The 18431-nt window shown below is 40.2% G+C and overlaps 2 protein-coding genes across 4 annotated transcripts; one reads left to right on the forward strand and one right to left on the reverse strand.

Moving 5' to 3' along the window:
* The first annotated feature begins 259 nt into the window (after positions 1 to 259).
* lypla1 (lysophospholipase 1) lies at positions 260 to 6986 on the forward strand. 2 transcript variants are annotated; one of them, XM_072688010.1, is made up of 9 exons: positions 260 to 572; positions 2095 to 2126; positions 2251 to 2316; positions 3446 to 3493; positions 3595 to 3665; positions 3769 to 3842; positions 5020 to 5121; positions 6136 to 6309; positions 6488 to 6986. In XM_072688010.1, exons 1-9 carry the CDS (start codon positions 504 to 506, stop codon positions 6539 to 6541), a joined length of 690 nt encoding a protein of 229 aa, XP_072544111.1. In that variant the 5' UTR covers positions 260 to 503; the 3' UTR covers positions 6542 to 6986. The 2 variants fall into 2 exon arrangements, with proteins under 2 accessions (XP_072544111.1, XP_072544113.1); XM_072688012.1 differs by having other exon boundaries at positions 262 to 321.
* Positions 6987 to 8565: 1579 nt separating this feature from the next.
* Positions 8566 to 17914, reverse strand: LOC140562394 (regulator of G-protein signaling 20-like). 2 transcript variants are annotated; one of them, XM_072688009.1, is made up of 5 exons: positions 17779 to 17914; positions 15315 to 15523; positions 13115 to 13189; positions 11323 to 11557; positions 8566 to 10278 (listed from the first exon to the last, which is right to left on the reverse strand). In XM_072688009.1, exons 2-5 carry the CDS (start codon positions 15497 to 15499, stop codon positions 10084 to 10086), a joined length of 690 nt encoding a protein of 229 aa, XP_072544110.1. In that variant the 5' UTR covers positions 15500 to 15523; positions 17779 to 17914; the 3' UTR covers positions 8566 to 10083. The 2 variants fall into 2 exon arrangements, with proteins under 2 accessions (XP_072544110.1, XP_072544109.1); XM_072688008.1 differs by lacking the exon at positions 17779 to 17914 and adding an exon at positions 17553 to 17758.
* Positions 17915 to 18431: the final 517 nt, after the last annotated feature.

The raw sequence follows: 18431 nt of genomic DNA on the forward strand, positions 1-18431 counted from the left end.
CTAACGCATGTCGCTCATCAGCCAATAGTAGCTGCGGATTGTTCAAGTTACGACAAAAGCACCAATCACAACACTTGTTCCATCAAGGAGGCGGGACTGGAGGCGGGACTTCCTGTGTCATGCTTGTTGTGGTAGGAGGTTTGGGTGGCCCAGGAGAGCTGATCCAGGGTCGGTTATTTGTATCGCTCGTTATCTGTAAACTACAGTGAGGTGTAAAAACGGCTGAACCGAGACCTGCTGGTTGCTCAAGATCAGGACATTAGCGAGAAGGGTCACGGTGCGGCTCCGTAGCGTGCTTTTCAACTCCGCAAACTGGAAACGGTCAGTCTGGACACACAGTGTTGGGTTAACGGACTCGTATCTGTTCCGATTTCTTTCCTTTCAGTTTACTGCTGTTTTTATTCGTCGTGTTTATACTGGCAGGCTGGGGGCTGTGGTCTGTAGCTCGCCAGCTGTTTCAGGGTGTTTTTCCTCGTATTGAATGTAACGCTCCGGTCCGGTGCATGTGCGGTAATAACATGTCAGCGCCGCTGCCCGCGATAGTCCCAGCAGCCCGGAAAGCCACTGCGGCGGTAAGTCAGTGTGAGCGAATGGGGCAAACAACACAACACAGCACACACCGGTGTTTATCAACCCAGTCATCAAGGCCCAACACACTGCTGATGTGTTTGTTACTAGTGTGAAGACTCCAGTTCACCTGTGTCAGGTGTTTCCTCATGGTTCTTCATGTCTGCTCAGTGCATGAGGAGCTGGAGTAGGCTGAGCCTCGAGGACTGGGAACACGCGCCTAATAACAAAAGTGATATCAAATGTAATAGCATACATGAGCCTTTACTACTCTTGTGTCAGTGATCAGATAATGTAATTGTGTACAGATGAGTGTAAGGATGTGATGCACACACACACACACACACACACACACACACACACACACTGAAAGGGACTGATGTGGAAAAATCCCCTCCTTCAGTAAACCTGCCACTCCCACTTTCCTGTCCCTTCTGGCTTACTGTTCTTTTATCACCTGAAATGTCTCCAAAACATACATTAATTTTGATCATATATAAGAATTAGGTGCTATAGCTGTAGTTGTGGTGGATTTTATTTGCAGGACTCACACTTCAGCCCAGTTGTTTGACCACCAACTTTGTTTTCTTTACCACTGCATATCAGTGGCAATACAAAAATAATATTGTGATCATTGCTAAACTTTTTATTACAGAGAAAAAAAACACTACATATAAGAGAATGAGTGTAAGATAGCATGTAGGCCTACAGTCTTCATTCATTCCTTGAATCCTGTTGCTCTTTTTTTGGCCAGGGCAAAGGCACTTTATACTCTTGGTAGAACAAAAAGGGTTCTATGTTGTACTCTTAGAGGGTTATTTGACTTCTAACAAAAGTAGGACCCCTTTTAATGCCAATGCAGAACTTTTTTTTTAATAGGCCAAGTGTTCAGAACAGTAACACACCAAAAACAGCTGTACTAACATCACAGTGCGCCACATAATGTATACACTGTACATTTATCTTGGACTGTTTATTGATATTGAATATCACAATCATTCTAATTTATATTTAGTTAAATGTTTAGAAAATATAGGCATATAATTATTAAGGGGCCCATATCATAAATTTATTTATAATGTTCACATGGCTTTATGTTACGGCTTAATTTATTTTTTCATATCATTCAACCTCTCTTTATCCCTTTATCCCTTATAAGATGCAGGCAAATAAGCTCTGTTCTAATTGGCTGTACTGTATTGTGCCCCATTTCAAAAGCTCTAAGAGCTGAGACGCTTCTAAAAACAGCATTACGAGTGGGTGGAGCTGAATAGGTGGAGATATGTGAATGAGTTGGTTTTCATGACATTTGAGATACATTTGAAATTTTAACTAGAATATTTTTATAATGTTTTCATTGATAATTGTACAATGTAAATACTGTACATACTTTAAACATAACTTTATATTAACATCAAATTATATAAAAAATAAAAATCCAGAAATATACAGTCAGTTCCTTCAGTAGACACCTTTTCATCCTGCCTTAGAAACTAAGGTAACATGGCTATGCCCTTACATTTCCAGGTGATCTTCCTTCATGGCCTGGGAGACACAGGGTAAGCCACACACCTGACCTAAGCTTTGTACATATGTGAATTTTTATGTGAGTGAGTAAAATGTGTATTTTATAATCTTTTTGTTATTTCCATTGTAGTTATCAGTTACTCTTGTTTCTCTTAGGCATGGCTGGGCTGAAGCTATGGCTGGAATAAGGACCCCTCATGTGAAGTACATTTGCCCACACGCGTATGTACAATGCACCTATTTATTACTGATATATACGACAGTTCAAAAGTTTAAAATCACCTGTCATATTAGGAGGCATTTTTTACATGTTCTACAGCAATAAGTATTATTGGTTATATAATTATGAGTAAAATTAAAAACCAGACACCAAAGGTCATTTAGATGATCTATTCATTAAGTAAAAATACACGTCAGGTTTACTCCCTCTAGATTTGATCACCACTTTTTAAACATGTGAAATTCTGCCAGTTCTTGATGCTGCACAGCTTTACAGGTCATTGTAGGATCTTCGAGAGCTCTTCATTGCTGTGGGCATAGTGTTCTAAAATCACATTAGTAAAAAGTAGGGATGGGGAAAATTTAGTTTCTTTGATTTATCTCAGTGTAGACATGGACCATTCTGAATCAGTTCACAAATGTCAAATAGATTTTCAGAAAGTTAATAAAGAAATGTTGACGGAACACAAAAGGCGGAAAAACTCAGAAGTGTGTGAATGAGGCAACCAGACAGTGGTGTGCACGTGACCAGCACCGTCTGCATTAAGAGCATGCCTATGGAAGCACTTTGGCTTCTAAATAGACAGAAATTCATGGCAATAAAAGGTGTAATAGTGTAATTCTCTTGGGTGGAAGCTTTGACATTGCTTGGTTAATGGTCCATACAATGGTACAATGCTGTGTTCACTCTTTGAGAACCAGGGCTTTTATGTCACCAAAACTACACATTTTATCACAGACAAGTGTCAGCTAGAATCTCATGTGCTCCAAACAAGAGTAGTGAATAAGAGCCACATGGGTGCAGATATGGCCGAGCTGTTAAAGACTGTCTCAGAGTTACGGTAGATCCCGAAGATCTAAGGTTTAGCCTCAGTGATCGATAACGCTCCAGCAAATCCCTACATTCCAAATGCTAGGTCCACATGCTAAATCTGGCCTTTCAGCATTCGATTTATTTCATTTAGGAATTATCTTGAGATGCAGCATTATACAGTATTATACAGGTTAGAAAGTAGTATCAACAACACTGATTTTAAACTACTAAATGGAGATTTTCAATTATTTTAATTGGTGAAGTATATGTCGCTTTCAGTAGTCTTTTTATTTTTCTTTCTTGCTTTCACTGGGCCAGGCCGGTCATGCCAGTCAGCCTCAACATGAACATGGCAATGCCTTCCTGGTGAGTCTAACTTTTAATATTTTCCATTGTACAAATGCTCTAGAGTGAGTTGTTACCTGGGTTATTTATATGATGCCATCAAACTATGTGCTGACTCTCAGGTTTGACATCATCGGTTTGAACCCAGATGCAGAGGAGGATGAGACGGGCATCAAAAAAGCTGCAGAGAGCAGTAGGTTCATCTCTAGTGTTTTAGTGCATCACTACATTAAAATCGTATTTAGAAACGTGCTGAATGGCTAACATATGTTTCTAATGGCTGTTTACTGCTTCAGTCAAAGCTTTGATTGATCAGGAGGTAAAGAATGGTATTCCTTCTCACCGGATCATACTGGGGGGCTTTTCTCAGGTGAGAAACGAAGCAGCAGGTATGCTGCAGCATTTTTCAGCCAAATGTTTATTTATTACACCTGTAGCAAACAAGTGATTAGCATACACAGTAGTTTATCATTGGAATACAGTATTTTCGAGATGGGACAGGGTTTCCAGAAGAAAGAGTTTTTCCAGGCCTTGTCTGATCACCATTGATAGCAGAAGTATTTATCACTCTTTTGTACAAGAACACTAAAATAAAACTATTGAATAGTTCAATTTATATACACTCACTGAGCCTCTTTTTTTTGAATACCTGTACACCTGCTTATTCATGCAGTTATTCAGCCGTGTGTACATGAGCCAGCAGCTTCAGATGAAGTTCACACCAACCACCATAATAAGGAAGAAATGTGATCTCAGTGATTTCAAGCATGGCAGGATAGTTGGTGTCCTAAAGGAAAAACACAACTGTCAGTCAAGAACAGAAAGCTGAGGCTGCAGTGGCCACAGGCTTACCAAAACTAAACAGCTGAGGGCTGGAAAAACGTAGCATAAACCGATTTCTCGATTTCTGCTCAGCCACACAGATGGTAGGGTCAGAATTTGGCACCAAGAGCATGAATTTATGGACATAACATGGCCTTGTGTCAACAGTCCAGGCAGGTGGAGGGAGTGTAATAGTGTGGGGAATGTTTTCTTAGCACACTTTGAGCCTGAAGAATTCTACAGTTTTGCAAACAAATGGAGACCCTACCCAGTATATATATTAGTATAATAGTGTGCTCAGTAAGTGTATAGTACTGTGTAAAAATGGCCATTAAGTACATATTATTTATTAATTAATTAAAAAATATTTTTAAGCTTCATATGTTTAACATATATATCATATTAAATGTTGCTGTGTTTACTGTTTCACCTCTTTACCTCTTTTCTAGCTTCCTTTCTTTTTTAAAGACTGGCTTTCAGCTTTTTTTCCTCACCTCCAAAGTTTAGTCTTAGATTTTGGAGCATTTCCTGCTTTATCACATTCACTTATCTTGAGGTCTGAACTCTGCACTTTAGTCCATCCATTGTTCTGAGAACACCAGCAGCTTCAGCAGTTTTCAGATGTTCCTCTGTTTTACTAGAGGGTACTTTTAATAATAAAATTAATATATATATGTGTGTGTGTGTGTGTGTGTGTGTGTGTGTGTGTGTGTGTGTGTGTTTAGGGTGGTGCGCTTTCTCTTTACACAGCTTTAACTACTCATCAGAAACTTGCAGGTGTTGTTGCTCTGAGCTCCTGGCTTCCCCTCAGGAACTCGCTGTCAAAGGTAGTGTGTTCGTGTTGCTTTTGTCATGTACTTTAATCTGCTACATTGCATCACAAATTAAGACCTACACCTACACCGATCAGCCATAACATTTGCACTAACTGCCTAATACTGAGTAGGCCCCCCATTGTGTCACCACAACAGATCTGACCATTCGAGCCATAGATTCCACAAGACCATTGAAGGTGTCCTGTGGGTCTGGCACCAGGACAGCAGATGCTTTAAGTCCTGTATGTTGTGAGATGGGACCTCCATGAATTGCATCAGTGACCCTGATGCAGGTTCACAAGGAGTTCCTTTCTTCCACCACTTGTTATGTACTGTCCACTGCTTACCACAGAACACCCCACAAGACCGGTCTGGTGTTTTGGAGATGCTCTGACCCAGTTATTCAGTCGTCTTGGCATTATAATTTGAACCCTTGTCAGGATGGCTCAGATTCTTATGCTTGCTCATTTTTTCATGCTTTTAGTACCTAATCACCTTCAAGAACAGACTGTTTTACTTACTGCCTAATATGAAGCATTTAGGTGGGCTATTATCTGGGGTGCTGTTAACTTGCGGTTTCTGAGGCTGGTAACTCTGATGAACTCTTGGTCTTTCTTTCCTGGGGCGGTCCTGATGAGAGCCAGTTTCATCATAACGTTTGATGGTCTTATACTTTCAAGGTTCTTTCTTAATTAAGTAAAGTAATGATGGACTCTCATTTTTCTTGACATAGTTCTTTCCATAATATGGATAAGAACTCACACACTTCACAACACAACTGATAGTCTCAAACACATTAAGAAGACAAGAAATGAAAGGAATTTACTCCTGACAAGGTATAGCTGTTAACTAAAAGCCATTCCAGGTAACTAATTCATTAAGCTGACTGAGAAAATGCCAAGATGTGCAAAGCTGTCATCAAAGCAAAAGGTGTCTAAAAACCTTTTTCTTTGTTTACTAAATAATTCCATATGTTTGTCTTCATAGTTTGGATGACTTTTTGGATGAGATTTTCTCTCTCTGCAGTCAGTGATTGGCAGTAATAAGGAAATAGCAGTATTGCAGTGTCATGGGGAGGCAGATCCTCTCGTGCCTCTGATCTTCGGCTGTCTTACGGTGGAGAAACTCAAGACCATGCTGAACCCCAACAACATCACCTTCAAGACGTATCCCAGGATGCCTCACAGCGCATGCCCAGAGGTCTGCTGTCTTAGACTTGCCCACCATTCATGTCTACTCACGTTGATTTCAGCATTGAGAATAGGTTGATGAATTTAGCAGTGCTGAAACAGTATAGGAGCTGTGTTGAGTTAAACCACAAGGTAATACAGCAACAAGTTTTACAATTCAACCATTTTTGTCTTCTCTCTCTCAACAGGAAATGATGGACATAAAACAGTTCATTGAGAAGCAGCTTCCTCCGATTGACTAATCAGCAAAAAGCCTAATGGATCATTTGTACTGATCAATAATCCAAGACTCTCCAGCTGCTATTTTTTTCATCTGACCGAACTAAGCACATACAAACTCTCCTGCACCCAACCTGGACTAAGTGTGATAGTAATATCAAACTGTAATACTAAGCCTAACTGGAATCATCCTGAACTATATCCTCAGAGTCCACCACGAACAATGTTAACCTCCTGACCGCCTGACACTGTAACCTTTTGCTGAGGTTAAGGTTGGGTTGTCACAGACATGTCACCTGTCAGAAACCCAGTTCCTAAGACTACTGTAGGGCTCGTGACACAGTAGTCCAAACTGTAGGGCATTCGCTAATGTTACAAAGCCATCTGATTACTGATGAGTGTTTGGTTGGGGGAAAAGGGCTCCTAATGTCAAATTGATATGAATAAAAGAAATGAATGATGCCTTGAGATGGCAGTGTTGTCTTTGTGTGGGAAGGTTTTGTATGTTTGCATACAGTCCTGTGTTGAGAATGGTCCAACACCAACAAACTGAAAGCTGGTCGGTCTTTTGGCAGTCCCCTTTCCATTGATGGAGGGTACAAGATCTACTAACTGAGGGGTTACAGTCAGTAAATGCCAAACTACAACATGCACATACAGTGAAGAAAATAAGTATTTGAACACCCTGCGACTTTGCAAGTTCTCCCACTTAGAATCATGGAGGGGTCTGAAATTTTCATCTTAGGTAAATGTCCACTGTGAGAGACATAATCTAAAACAAAAATCTGGAAATCACAATGTATGATTTTTAAATAATGTATTTGTGTGTTACTGCTGCAAATAAGTATTTGAATACCTGTGAAAATCAATGTTAATATTTGGTACAGTAGCCTTTGTTTGCAATTACAGAGGTCAAACGTTTCCTGTAGTTTTTCACCAGGTTTGCACAAACTGCAGCAGGGATTTTGGCCCATTCCTCCACACAGATCTTCTCCAGATCAGCCAGGTTTCTGGACTGTCACTGAGAAACACAGAGTTTGAGCTCCCTCCAAAGATTTTCTATAGGGTTTAGGTCTGGAGACTGGCTAGGCCACTCCAGAACCTTGATATGCTTCTTACGGAGCCACTCCATGGTTATCCTGGCTGTGTGCTTTGGGTCATTGTCATGTTGGAAGACCCAGCCACGACCCATCTTCAGTGCTCTAACTGAGGGAAGGAGGTTGTTCCCCAAAATCTCGCAATACATGGCCCCGGTCATCCTCCCCTTAATACAGTGCAGTTGTCCTGTCCCATGTGCAGAAAAACACCCCCAAAGCATGATGCTTCCAACCCCATGCTTCACAGTAGGGATGGTGTTTTTGGGATGGTACTCATCATTCTTCGTCCTCCAAACGGACTCTGCCATGTAAGAACATTCCATTTCTTTGCCTTAAGATGATCCTGGGTTGTTTTGAATTATGTTTTGGGATATTATCCATGTGTACAGTGAAGCGCCATCCCATCAGTTTTGCAGCAGTATAGTTTTCTACACTTTACCTACCAATTTTTAGACACTTCATCCTGCCAACAGTCATATCACCAGTAAACACCAAGGATCCAGTTCCATTGGCAGCAATGCATGCCCATACCAGAACTACGCAGGCTTTTGAATGTTTTCTATCAGTGTCTTTGAGTGTTCCCATGAAGGCATCTCTCGACCTTGATGATGATATGTCTACCTCCTTGAGCGTGTTTTTGACTCGATGTCATGGAAGGTTCTGTCACCAAGGAAAGAATTCTGGGTTCATCTACTTCAGTTGTCTTCCACATTTTTTTAGTGTAGCCAAGTTCACTCAAGTGCATTCCTTTTTTTTAAGCATCAACCAAATTGTTGATTTGACCACTCGAGAATTCCCAGGGCACCAAATAATGCATGGGCACGGATTCGTTTCCAACAAAATGCAACAATCAGTGCCTCCAACACTGTTTACATTATTATTAGAAAATTGTTAATGTCAAAAATCTGATTTTGTCAAGTAATTAGTAAAACAAATGATTGAACACAGAATCACTGGCAAATATTTGTGCTTTATTATTGATTTAACTCTCTTTATACAGTTTGTCCCGGTATACACAAGTGAATATATCAAATGCATTCTCTGAACTTCAAAAACATGCATGTAGTCATAAATATAAGATCACAAAACTCTGTTTTATTGGTCCAAGGAGATCTATTTCAGCTCTTTTCAGCTTTAATGTTCTGCTGCCTGTGTGGATTTCTGTGTGTGTATATGTAGGTTTGTTTTAAATATAGTCTTCACTTCTTCTGTTCTAATATAACAGAAAGCACCTTGATCTGTAGTGAAATGAATATTCAGAACAACTATATATATATATATCTAATCTACATGATCTATATGTATAGCAAGGCACAAGTAAGCATCCACCGTTATCAGTGCCTTTTGCACAACTGAGGCAGAAAATATCTTCATATCTTCTGATTTGTGGAACTCTGAGACCAAACAATTTCCCTTTTTCAACCAACAACGATCACTTTAATGGAGTCATAAACTGTTAGAAAAATATACAGGAACTGCAGTACAGTACATTGGGACTTTGTAAAGTGAGCGTGTTGTATGTGCAGTGAATAAGGTGACGTAAGGTGTATCAACATCTTAAAAGTTTAGGCTGATTAAGATTCACCCATGTGTTAAATAATGCCAGGCCCACACTGCCTGCAGGATAATTGGTAAACATTAAGCATGCTAAAATTGGACAACCATGGCTGGACTGCTATTCTCAGAAGAGAATACTAACCCCCTCCAGGACTAGCAAAAAGGTCCTGACAATTATCTTCCCAGATTTTCCTGTATCCAATCTCTAGCCCAATGATCTACTCGCAGTCCAGCCACGACCACCATGAAGTGTCAGTGAAATGCTGAATCACTCGAAAGAAATACAATGTTGATATTGTGTGAAAAGTTTGAACACAAGAAATTATGCAAGATATGAGGGATTCTGGTTCGGCAACGAAATCTGAAAGTGTGTGGGAAAACCTTTAATGTGGATGCTGTGATGTCTGAGGACACAGACTTTACTTTACTTGGCTAGGAGACAATAGCCTCTTTGGAGAGACTCAGATGATTCTCAATAATATCAGGGTTTTAGGTTTTAGGTGGGATCCGGATTAGGATTAGGGTTAAGGAAAATCAAGGTGAAATGATTCGATATTTAGCTAAATGCAAAGAAACAGTAAGTACAGTATCTATAAACCAGCTAACGAGTCCTCTCCAAATAAATGTTTGCCCATAAAATCTGTGGAATCTGTCAATATGTGTGGGGGTCTTGTACATTTTCAAAAGCTTGGATTTTTGAAAGTCTGAGATTCAGTGGGCTGAGTATTAGACACTACTCTCACAGTATTGTCAAGATACTACTGGGGTGTATGGGTTTAAAAAAGTGAGAGAGAAACTGGAGGTGTGTGTGTGCATTAAAACTCATTGGGTGTCGGAGGTGCTCCAAGCTTTTGATCAGATCTGTGTACGTGTGGTGTGTGTGTGCGTGTGTGTGTGCGTGTGTGTGTATGTTAAGACTCATTGGGTGTCGGAGGTTCTTCCAAGCTTTTGATCAGATCTGCATACATGCTGGAGTTAATGTAACGAGGGTAGGAGTCTCGCTGCATGAGTGTGTAGATTTGCTGCTGCGCGTCATCAAATGTTTGTGAGCTCGGCTCCAGCATGTTGGTGTTGATCACTTCCCGCACACGAGAGTCCAGACTCACCTGGATGAACACATACAGACACAGCAAAACATGTGTACAGTATGTACCCATTTAAATGTTGCGTGTTTAGGGCAGAGGGGGGCACAACCTAAACCAGTGTGGCATCGACTTTTCTTGTAGTTAAGCAGATCAGATTCACCCTGAAGTCTAATACCATAAAAGTTGTGGTTAAGTGGCACAATTCACACTATACAACATTCCTTTTCCTTTTGGTGGCTGTAACCTAGACTCAGTTTGGAGCATGTACATAACTGTAAATAAAAGATAATCCAAAAAAGAAAGCCAGGCTAAAGTCGGCCTCCGCACTGCAGGGTTAGTTTAACTAAGAAAATTATGTGAGACGACAAAAGAAGTCCATATTCTTCCAAATGCATTTAAAATATGAGAATTAATAACAGCATAATAGAATGTAAATATATTTTTTATGCAATTTGTTTAGTCCTTTTTATGGAAAATCTGTGCATAAAATGTTTTTCCAGGACACATTTAAATACTTATTGTATACATATTAGTTCTTATTAAATAAAACTGGTAAAATTGGCAATGGCAACCGGAAAAACTGGCAATGCTGGGCGAGGTCAAAACTGGCACCACGGCATTACTACGTATAGGCCATGGGCTTCACCCAGCATCGCTACTGTGGCTTTAGTATTGCTACTGCACTGTTACCACCGGTACCGCTGCTAATGCTGCGTCTATTGGCCTCGCCAAACATTGCTGCCACGGCATTAGTCACAAGCCATGTTCATGAGGTCCTGGACCCTTCACATTCGAAAACTAGTAGCTATGTGGTCTACAGCGTAAGGCCCTGAGGCCAAGGCTTTAGTCCTTTACCAGGTAGAGTCACATGAAATGGTACATGAAGCATAATAGAGGTCATTTTATGCAGATATTTTGGTCCCAAACTCCCCATTAGTCAAAGGTCATTGACCAGAATATGCAGTCAAGGCTTGCCTGGTATTGAACAGCACGATTTCCAGTTTTTCACTACAAAGACCTCATAAATGTGACTGTGGGTTTGTGTGTGTATGGAGGTAAAAGTACCTCTCTAGGCGACAGAATGGAAACGTAGTCCTCGTATATTTGTTTAACAGTCTGTTCCACTGCAGTTCGGTTGGTCTCTTTCTTCAGCTCCTCACAGGCCAGCCAGAACAGCAGGTTCTCCTCGCTGAACTCCGTCTTGAGAAATTGCCGGAAGCTTGCGCGGCCACGAGGACTTTTAATCAACTGTTCAAATGACTGCGCCCACAACTGCACCTCTTCCAGTGTGGGACCGCGTCTGTATAGCCAAAGGGAGGAAACGACAGATGCATTAGTCATTGTAACATTGCCTACCATTTCCTATTTTGCCATCAGCACTTGCTCAATATGTAACAACACACAAACACAATCACTCTCGAAGGAGTACTGATTACTTCATAGCAGGTAATGGAGAACTACAAGATTCAGTTATACACTAACATTCAGAAGTTTAGAGACAAAATGGGTATTTATATTTTCTATTTTAAGTATTTGAGGAACAAAACGGAGGTAATTACATGAATAAATTAAATGTAATTATTAAATTACACTTAATAATTACATTTAATTTGTCCTTAAAACTGAGATGACCACTTTTAAAAATATGAGGCATTTTGGAAATTCAATTCTAGATCTAGTGTCCAGGCTGACTGATGTTCCGATGACCAATGATCGGTTGGCCAGTACATTTACATTTACGTCTAAGGCATTTAGGAAATGGTCCTATCCAGAGCGGCTTACAAAAGTGCTTCACTGTTTACTCAGAAAATACCCTTAGCTAGTTTGTATCGGCTAGGATCCAAAAGATTCCTCTAAGCTCAGACACTACTAAATACAAAAGTCAGTATGGAGACCACAATACTCCACATACTCTACACTAAGTGCTCCTGAAAGAGCTGGGTCTTCAGTCTGCGTTTGAAGACAGCGAGCGACTCTGCTGTTCAGACACCCAGGGGAAGCTTGTTCCACCATTTCGGTGCCAGGACAGAAAAAAGCCTGGATGCTTGTCTTCCGTGGATTTTAAGGGATTGTGGGTCAAGCTGAGCCATACTTGAAGCTGAAAGAGCTCTTGGTGCAGATCAGCTTTTGACCATTGCCATCAAATATGGATGGGTTGGTCCGTTCTTGTCTTTGTAGGCCAGCGTCAAGGTTTTAAATCTGATGCGGGCAGCAGCTACAGAAAGCCAGTGAAGAGAACGCAGCAGAGGAGCTGAACATGTCTGAACTGAAGACAACCCGTGCCGCTGCATTCTGGAGAAGTTGCAGGGGCCTGATGGTGCTCAAAGGGAGACCAGCCAGAAGGGAGTTGCAGTAGTCAAGTCTTGAAATGACAAGAGACTGAACGAGCACCTGGGAGGGCTCTCTAGAGAGGAAAACATTATTTATAATGTTGCAACAATTACCAAACCCAATAGGAAGCACCCTCTTGTCAGTGATATACCAGCAATACAGGCTAAACATAAATAAATATCCTATATGAAAAAAAGTATGAACAAAATAAGAAAATTAAAGACCAAAATCCTCCCCCATTACAACAATATTTTAGTTACTTGTGCCAATTAAGAGTTTAGACTTACACAGGTCAATAAATAACCATTTATATAAACCTGTTATAATATATGTAAATATAAACTGACATCAGAATAATTATATTATACTAGCGGTTATCCTAAACTTCAGTTTTGGTACCCATCACTACATTTTGGGCTATAGTTTGGTGATTACCCTGCTGGACACCACACCTGTTTAGAACTGAACAACTCTGTGTCTGCGAGTGTGGAGCGTCACAAACAGGTGAGAACGATGTGGTACTCACAGTTCCTCGGCCTCAGTTTGTTTTTCACAGATCCTCTCCGGAATCCTTTCATCCTTGGAAGGACGCACTGTAAGACTATACACACACGCACATAATGCAAAAACATGTTTTTTATCTGCACTATAAACACGCGCTTAGGTGCGCAACCTGAGTGTAAGCAGGATCCCGCTGTGTATACAGGTCTGTGCGTGTGTGGTTCCGCTGGGATTACACTGTAAACCTCCTGAAGCTTAATGAATGTTCCCAGCACACCTGCACCTAATCCACGACCCCCTCCCCAACACATACTCACACAAAATAATAACACACAGCACATACACAGCTTACAGTACGGCATATACAGTGGCGTACAAAGGGTTTGGGCACCCCTGAACAAAATATCTGTTACTGTGAAAAGCTGAGTGAATGAAAAATGAGCATACTAAGTAACACCGCCATTGGCAAGCATACGTCTGTAAACGCATTGCCTTCTTGTTCCTTCTTGTTTTGGGGCCTCTTGCATGCACTGCTCTTTTGAGGTTCTTCTGATGACTCTTCTTTGAAGGCCATATTTGTGCAGGTTTCGCTGCACAGTAGAACAGCGCAGGGTCTGCTAAATCTACCCGAAGGTCTTTTGCAGTCAAACGGGAATCCTGCACGTTTTTCAAACCTCAACTTTTCAAACCTCTGCTCTCGTGTTCCTTGCGAACCAATGAAATACGTACCTGAAAAATCTTTGCACACTCCTATAGCCTTTAGGGGCTGCTTCTCACAGTCTATAAAGATTTACAAATGTGCTTCAAACCTGGCCTTTCCTTACAATGACTGTGAACAAGCTGTAGCCCTAAGAAGCTTATTAAGAGGCTGAGTTCTTGGTAAACGTTTTTTAAGCTCAAATCTCTAGAGGGTCCAATCCTTTTTTACTGTGCTCCTTTTCTTCTTTTCCACTCTAAAATTGCACAAATCAGCCTTGCTTAACATGCTGGAATGAATGTTTATTGAAGCCTTTGGAGATGAGTTAATCTTCTACTCCCTTAACTATTCACAGTAATAGAAAGTGAGAAATGAGAAAGGGTCCAGCACCTGTGCATGTATATATATATACATGTATATATATATACATGTACATATATATATATGTCAGGGTTTGTTAATAAAAAGTAAGAATGTATTAAATATTCAATAATACACTGTAATTATCCATCTATACTCATTTCAGAGGACACATGATGAGTTCATACTGTGGTTAAAATGAAGTCAGTATTACTTAGATAATAAGATAATCAGATTTCAATCATTTTAAAGTAATATATCATTATATAACATATAAACATATAATATTTATATAAAATATATAACTATATAATATTTCTAAATGATATTTTAAGACATATTTACTCTATTAGTTGACATCGGCCTACTACACTGAAACACACACAGTGAGTGAGTGGGTGTGTGTGGTGTGTGTGCTAATATATTTATAAACATGTATCTTCCTAAATGTTATTTAAAAAGAGCGTACCCTGCTTTTGTGGAGTTTCTACTGTGCAGGGAAGACTTTTTGCTAGATTTTAAAGCATTGCTGTGAGGATTTGATTGCATTCTGTGAGCATATGTGAGATTAGGATGTTGGATTATTACTACCCCACCTCATCCCCAACTCCCCAAGTCCTGGATGAAGGACCGTCAATCCAGAGAACACTGTTCCACTGCTCCACAGCTCAATGCCCCTTCAGACCCCTCTAGCCCACACCTGGCATAAACCATAGCCAATAGGTTCATGTTAATCCGCTCCAAAGAGTCCTATTATATTCTCCACAGGGACTAGACAAGCTGTGTGTGTACATCTGCACATCTGTGTCAGCAATGCGTGCAACCTAAAGTAGCTGAATGTGTTCATTAGAAGAGGTGTCCACAAACATTTCATATTGTGTATAACAGCGATCCCAAACTTTTAAACAGTAGTGAACTGTGGGAAAATTCAGACATCAAAGAACATGATTTCAGTTGGTTTGATTTGAGTGGCCTTGACTGAGTCTGGCTTGATTTACATTGTGTATAAACTGATTTGTGTGCAGGCTCTGTGAGCCACCAGTTTCAAAGAGCTGCCGTGAGTTTCTGTACACATCCTGCACTTTGTAGACTACATATGTGGAGACTACAGAGCATGTGGCACGTTGTCCAGAGATGGACAGAAGTGTGTGCGAGTGGGTGTTATTACCAGGAACAGCTGCAGCAGCAGCACCAGCAGAAGCAGCAGGCATTGGGGGGAGCGTTCAGCCAGCCCAGAGTGTGTGTGTTCACGCTGTCCAGCACATGTGCATTGGAAGGCGTGATCCGTGTGTGGCCGGCGTTGCCAGGGTCCTGCTCTGGACGTTTCCCCATCTCCACTGGCTCTGACCCCATGAGCTGCAGAACGGGAACTTTTATCTACACATCAAAAACAGTGTTGCGTGTAATATCAGTTTTCATTTGTGTACATTTAGTAGCTGCTTCTGCTGCACCTAATGCATTTAAAAGTATGTTCTTTTCTTAAAGCTTTTATGATGGTGACAAAAGCAAAAACAGAAGCTATTAAACAATGATTTTGCCCAAAAATGAAAATTGTCCCCCTTGTTCAGCAGTGAGGTCATGTTTGAGTAATTTGAGACATTTATTTCTTTTTCTGTACAAATGCGACTTCAGAAGATTTTAAAAAAAAAATACAAAGTAATTACACCGAATTTTGTCAGTGTATTTTTATGGCATATCATGTCAATCACTATCAGAAATTACATAGGCAAGTATTTTTAAAACTATCTAAAGTGTTGATTCCAGCGATTTTACACTGGTTAAAATTAAAATGTAAAAAAAAAAACATATACATTTTAAAAGTAAAGATTAAGCAAAGTTTACACATTATATATGTATTATAATATATATAATAATATATATATAACATTATTATATATATAATATTATACATACATTATATATACATGTTATACTGTTAATTTTCAGTAAATGTTATAATATAATAGATGTTATAAGATGTATTATACATGAGACATTCTAATTTTCAGTTTAAGCAAATGTTAAAATGTTATTATATTGGAAAAATACATTTTCAGTATAATACAATAAATGTTCAAAATGTTATCATGGAAAAATGCATTTTCAGTGTAGTAAAGTAAATGTTACAATGTTATTACACTGAAACATTAAAATTGTCAGTATAATAAAATATTACAAATATTATTATACTGAAAAAATTACATTTTCAGTATAATAAAATAAATGTTATAATGTTATTAAACTGAAAATGTAATTTTCCGTATAATAAAGTTACAAATATTATTCTGGAAAAAGCTCATTTAGTCTCAGTCTTTAGATTTTTTTTATCTATTCATGGCGGACAGGTGCATTCAGGACGTTGTAAGGTTAAAATAGTCCCAAAAGTCCTTTTAGATTTTCCTCTATTTGATCATTATTAATATCAACGAACATGTAGCTTTACTGGTGGGTTTGAATAGTGCGAATGACTATAGTTATACTGTAGACACCTGGTTCCCATCACCACCACTGAAAAGGAAGTAAGAATCGGTCATTTTCTCTACAATGCACATCATCAACTCACATCAAACCACTATCAATGACTCTGTTTACATCTCAGCAACTGAATTACACATTGGTATTCCTCTTCAACAATTTGACTTAGTCTGAGCTGGTGCATAATGACTTAGGCAGCTGTCTGCATGAGGCTAATTGGTGGCTACAGGCTTGTTCAAGGCTGCTTGTTAGGCTAGCTATATGAGCCTAGTTGATAAAGTAGCAAACCTCACCGACCAATCATGTCTTGGCTGACTGACTACATTTAGGATGAGGATAAGCGTAATTTCTTTTTTAACCTGCACATTCATTAATCTTTACCTCTAGATATAAATCTTGGTTGCAGTCGCACAGCAGTATGACTGTGTATGCAGACACACACTGGTGTGTGTTCAGCATTTAGTACAGCAATTCAGCATAGGAGCAATGAAAGCTGTAACATGCTTAATTAATTTAAGCAACTGTCCACTGGGACATGTCCAGGTGGAGGACTGCATGCCACAATACACATGAGGCATGCAGCAATGACTGAAATCCTCTGAGATCAATTACAACACAGCACCTGAGCACACCACAACAACAGTACACACACACACACACACACACACACACAGGCTTCCACTGGCTCTTCCATTCATGTCTACACTTGATCATATACTGCATCCTCACTATCGTCCAACAGCAGCACAGCACAGGCGCTATTTGTGCTTGAATCAGTCTGCAAATGGAGAAGACGAGGTGAGCCATTTCCAGCCCAGCAAAACGCATAAGCACACATAGTCCCACAGGCCGTGTGAAGCACAGCAGCACTAAACGCCCCTGACTGTAGATTAAACTGCAGCTCTGTTGGTGCAACGCCAGCATCGCTCACCAACCATCTCCCTGTTTTACTGTCCTCTCTCCTTTCTGTCCTCATTATTCGAGCATGAGACACTGGACGCGCTGGATTCCCCCTCCATCCATTCCTCAGCTCCTCAGCTGTGTCTCTGAGAGCAGGACGGCGCTCCTCCACGCGCCGCCAGGCTGGAGCAGCAGCACCGATTCAGCACCGACCGTCAAAGCGCGTTAATTCATCGGCTCATTTTAACGTGACTTACCGTCTTAGCATTGGTGGCCGGTGTGAATCGCTCCTGGCGCGCGGCTCACACGCCCATCATCATCATTCTCCTCATCCTCAGCCTCAGCCTCATCATCATCATCATCATCATCATCTACTCTGCGCTCTCCTCCAGTCCGCTTCTCGACTCCACGCGCATGCGCACTGCGAACTGTCCTCTGAGAGATTACAGGCGTTTATAAGTAAAGAAAAACACATTTTAATGCTCATGATTTCCCCCCATCGTTTCTCAATAACAACCTGTTAAGTTATTTTTCTCAAAAAGTAGTTTTTGGACATTTTGGACATGGCATTTCATAAGGACATTAGCATTAGCATGTCCAAATACAGTAAACAGCTGAGAGAGTAATGTACATGGCCAGATTTCTAAAAAGTGCAAAGTTGAAGAGGAATTTTCATTGTTTACAGCTGCAACATCAAAAAAATAAGAAATGAGGCCTGAGGACACTGCATGTTCACCCATTCTTTACATTTACATTTGAGGCATTTAGCAGACACTCTTATCCAGAGCAACTTACAAAAGTGCTTCACTGTTTCCTCAGAAAATACCCTTAGCTAGTTTGTACAGGCTAGGATTTTGTAGATTGATACTACCAAACACAAAAGTCTTCAGTCTGAGTTTGGAGACAGCGA

Source organism: Salminus brasiliensis, chromosome 9 (genome assembly GCF_030463535.1).
Source record: "Salminus brasiliensis chromosome 9, fSalBra1.hap2, whole genome shotgun sequence".
Classification (NCBI taxonomy): domain Eukaryota; kingdom Metazoa; phylum Chordata; class Actinopteri; order Characiformes; family Bryconidae; genus Salminus; species Salminus brasiliensis.

Coding starts and splice junctions, on each gene's coding strand:
- lypla1 (XM_072688010.1), top strand. CDS start 504: ATGTGCGGTAATAACATGTCAGCGCCGCTGCCCGCGATAGTCCCAGCA. Junction 573..2,094: donor CCCGGAAAGCCACTGCGGCG/GTAAGTCAGTGT, acceptor TTACATTTCCAG/GTGATCTTCCTTCATGGCCT. Junction 3,666..3,768: donor CAAAAAAGCTGCAGAGAGCA/GTAGGTTCATCT, acceptor TTACTGCTTCAG/TCAAAGCTTTGATTGATCAG.
- LOC140562394 (XM_072688008.1), bottom strand. CDS start 17,597: ATGAGGACAGAAAGGAGAGAGGACAGTAAAACAGGGAGATGGTTG. Junction 15,524..17,552: donor GTAAAACAGGGAGATGGTTG/GTGAGCGATGCT, acceptor TTTGATGTGTAG/ATAAAAGTTCCCGTTCTGCA. Junction 10,279..11,322: donor CCATTCTGTCGCCTAGAGAG/GTACTTTTACCT, acceptor GTGTTCATCCAG/GTGAGTCTGGACTCTCGTGT.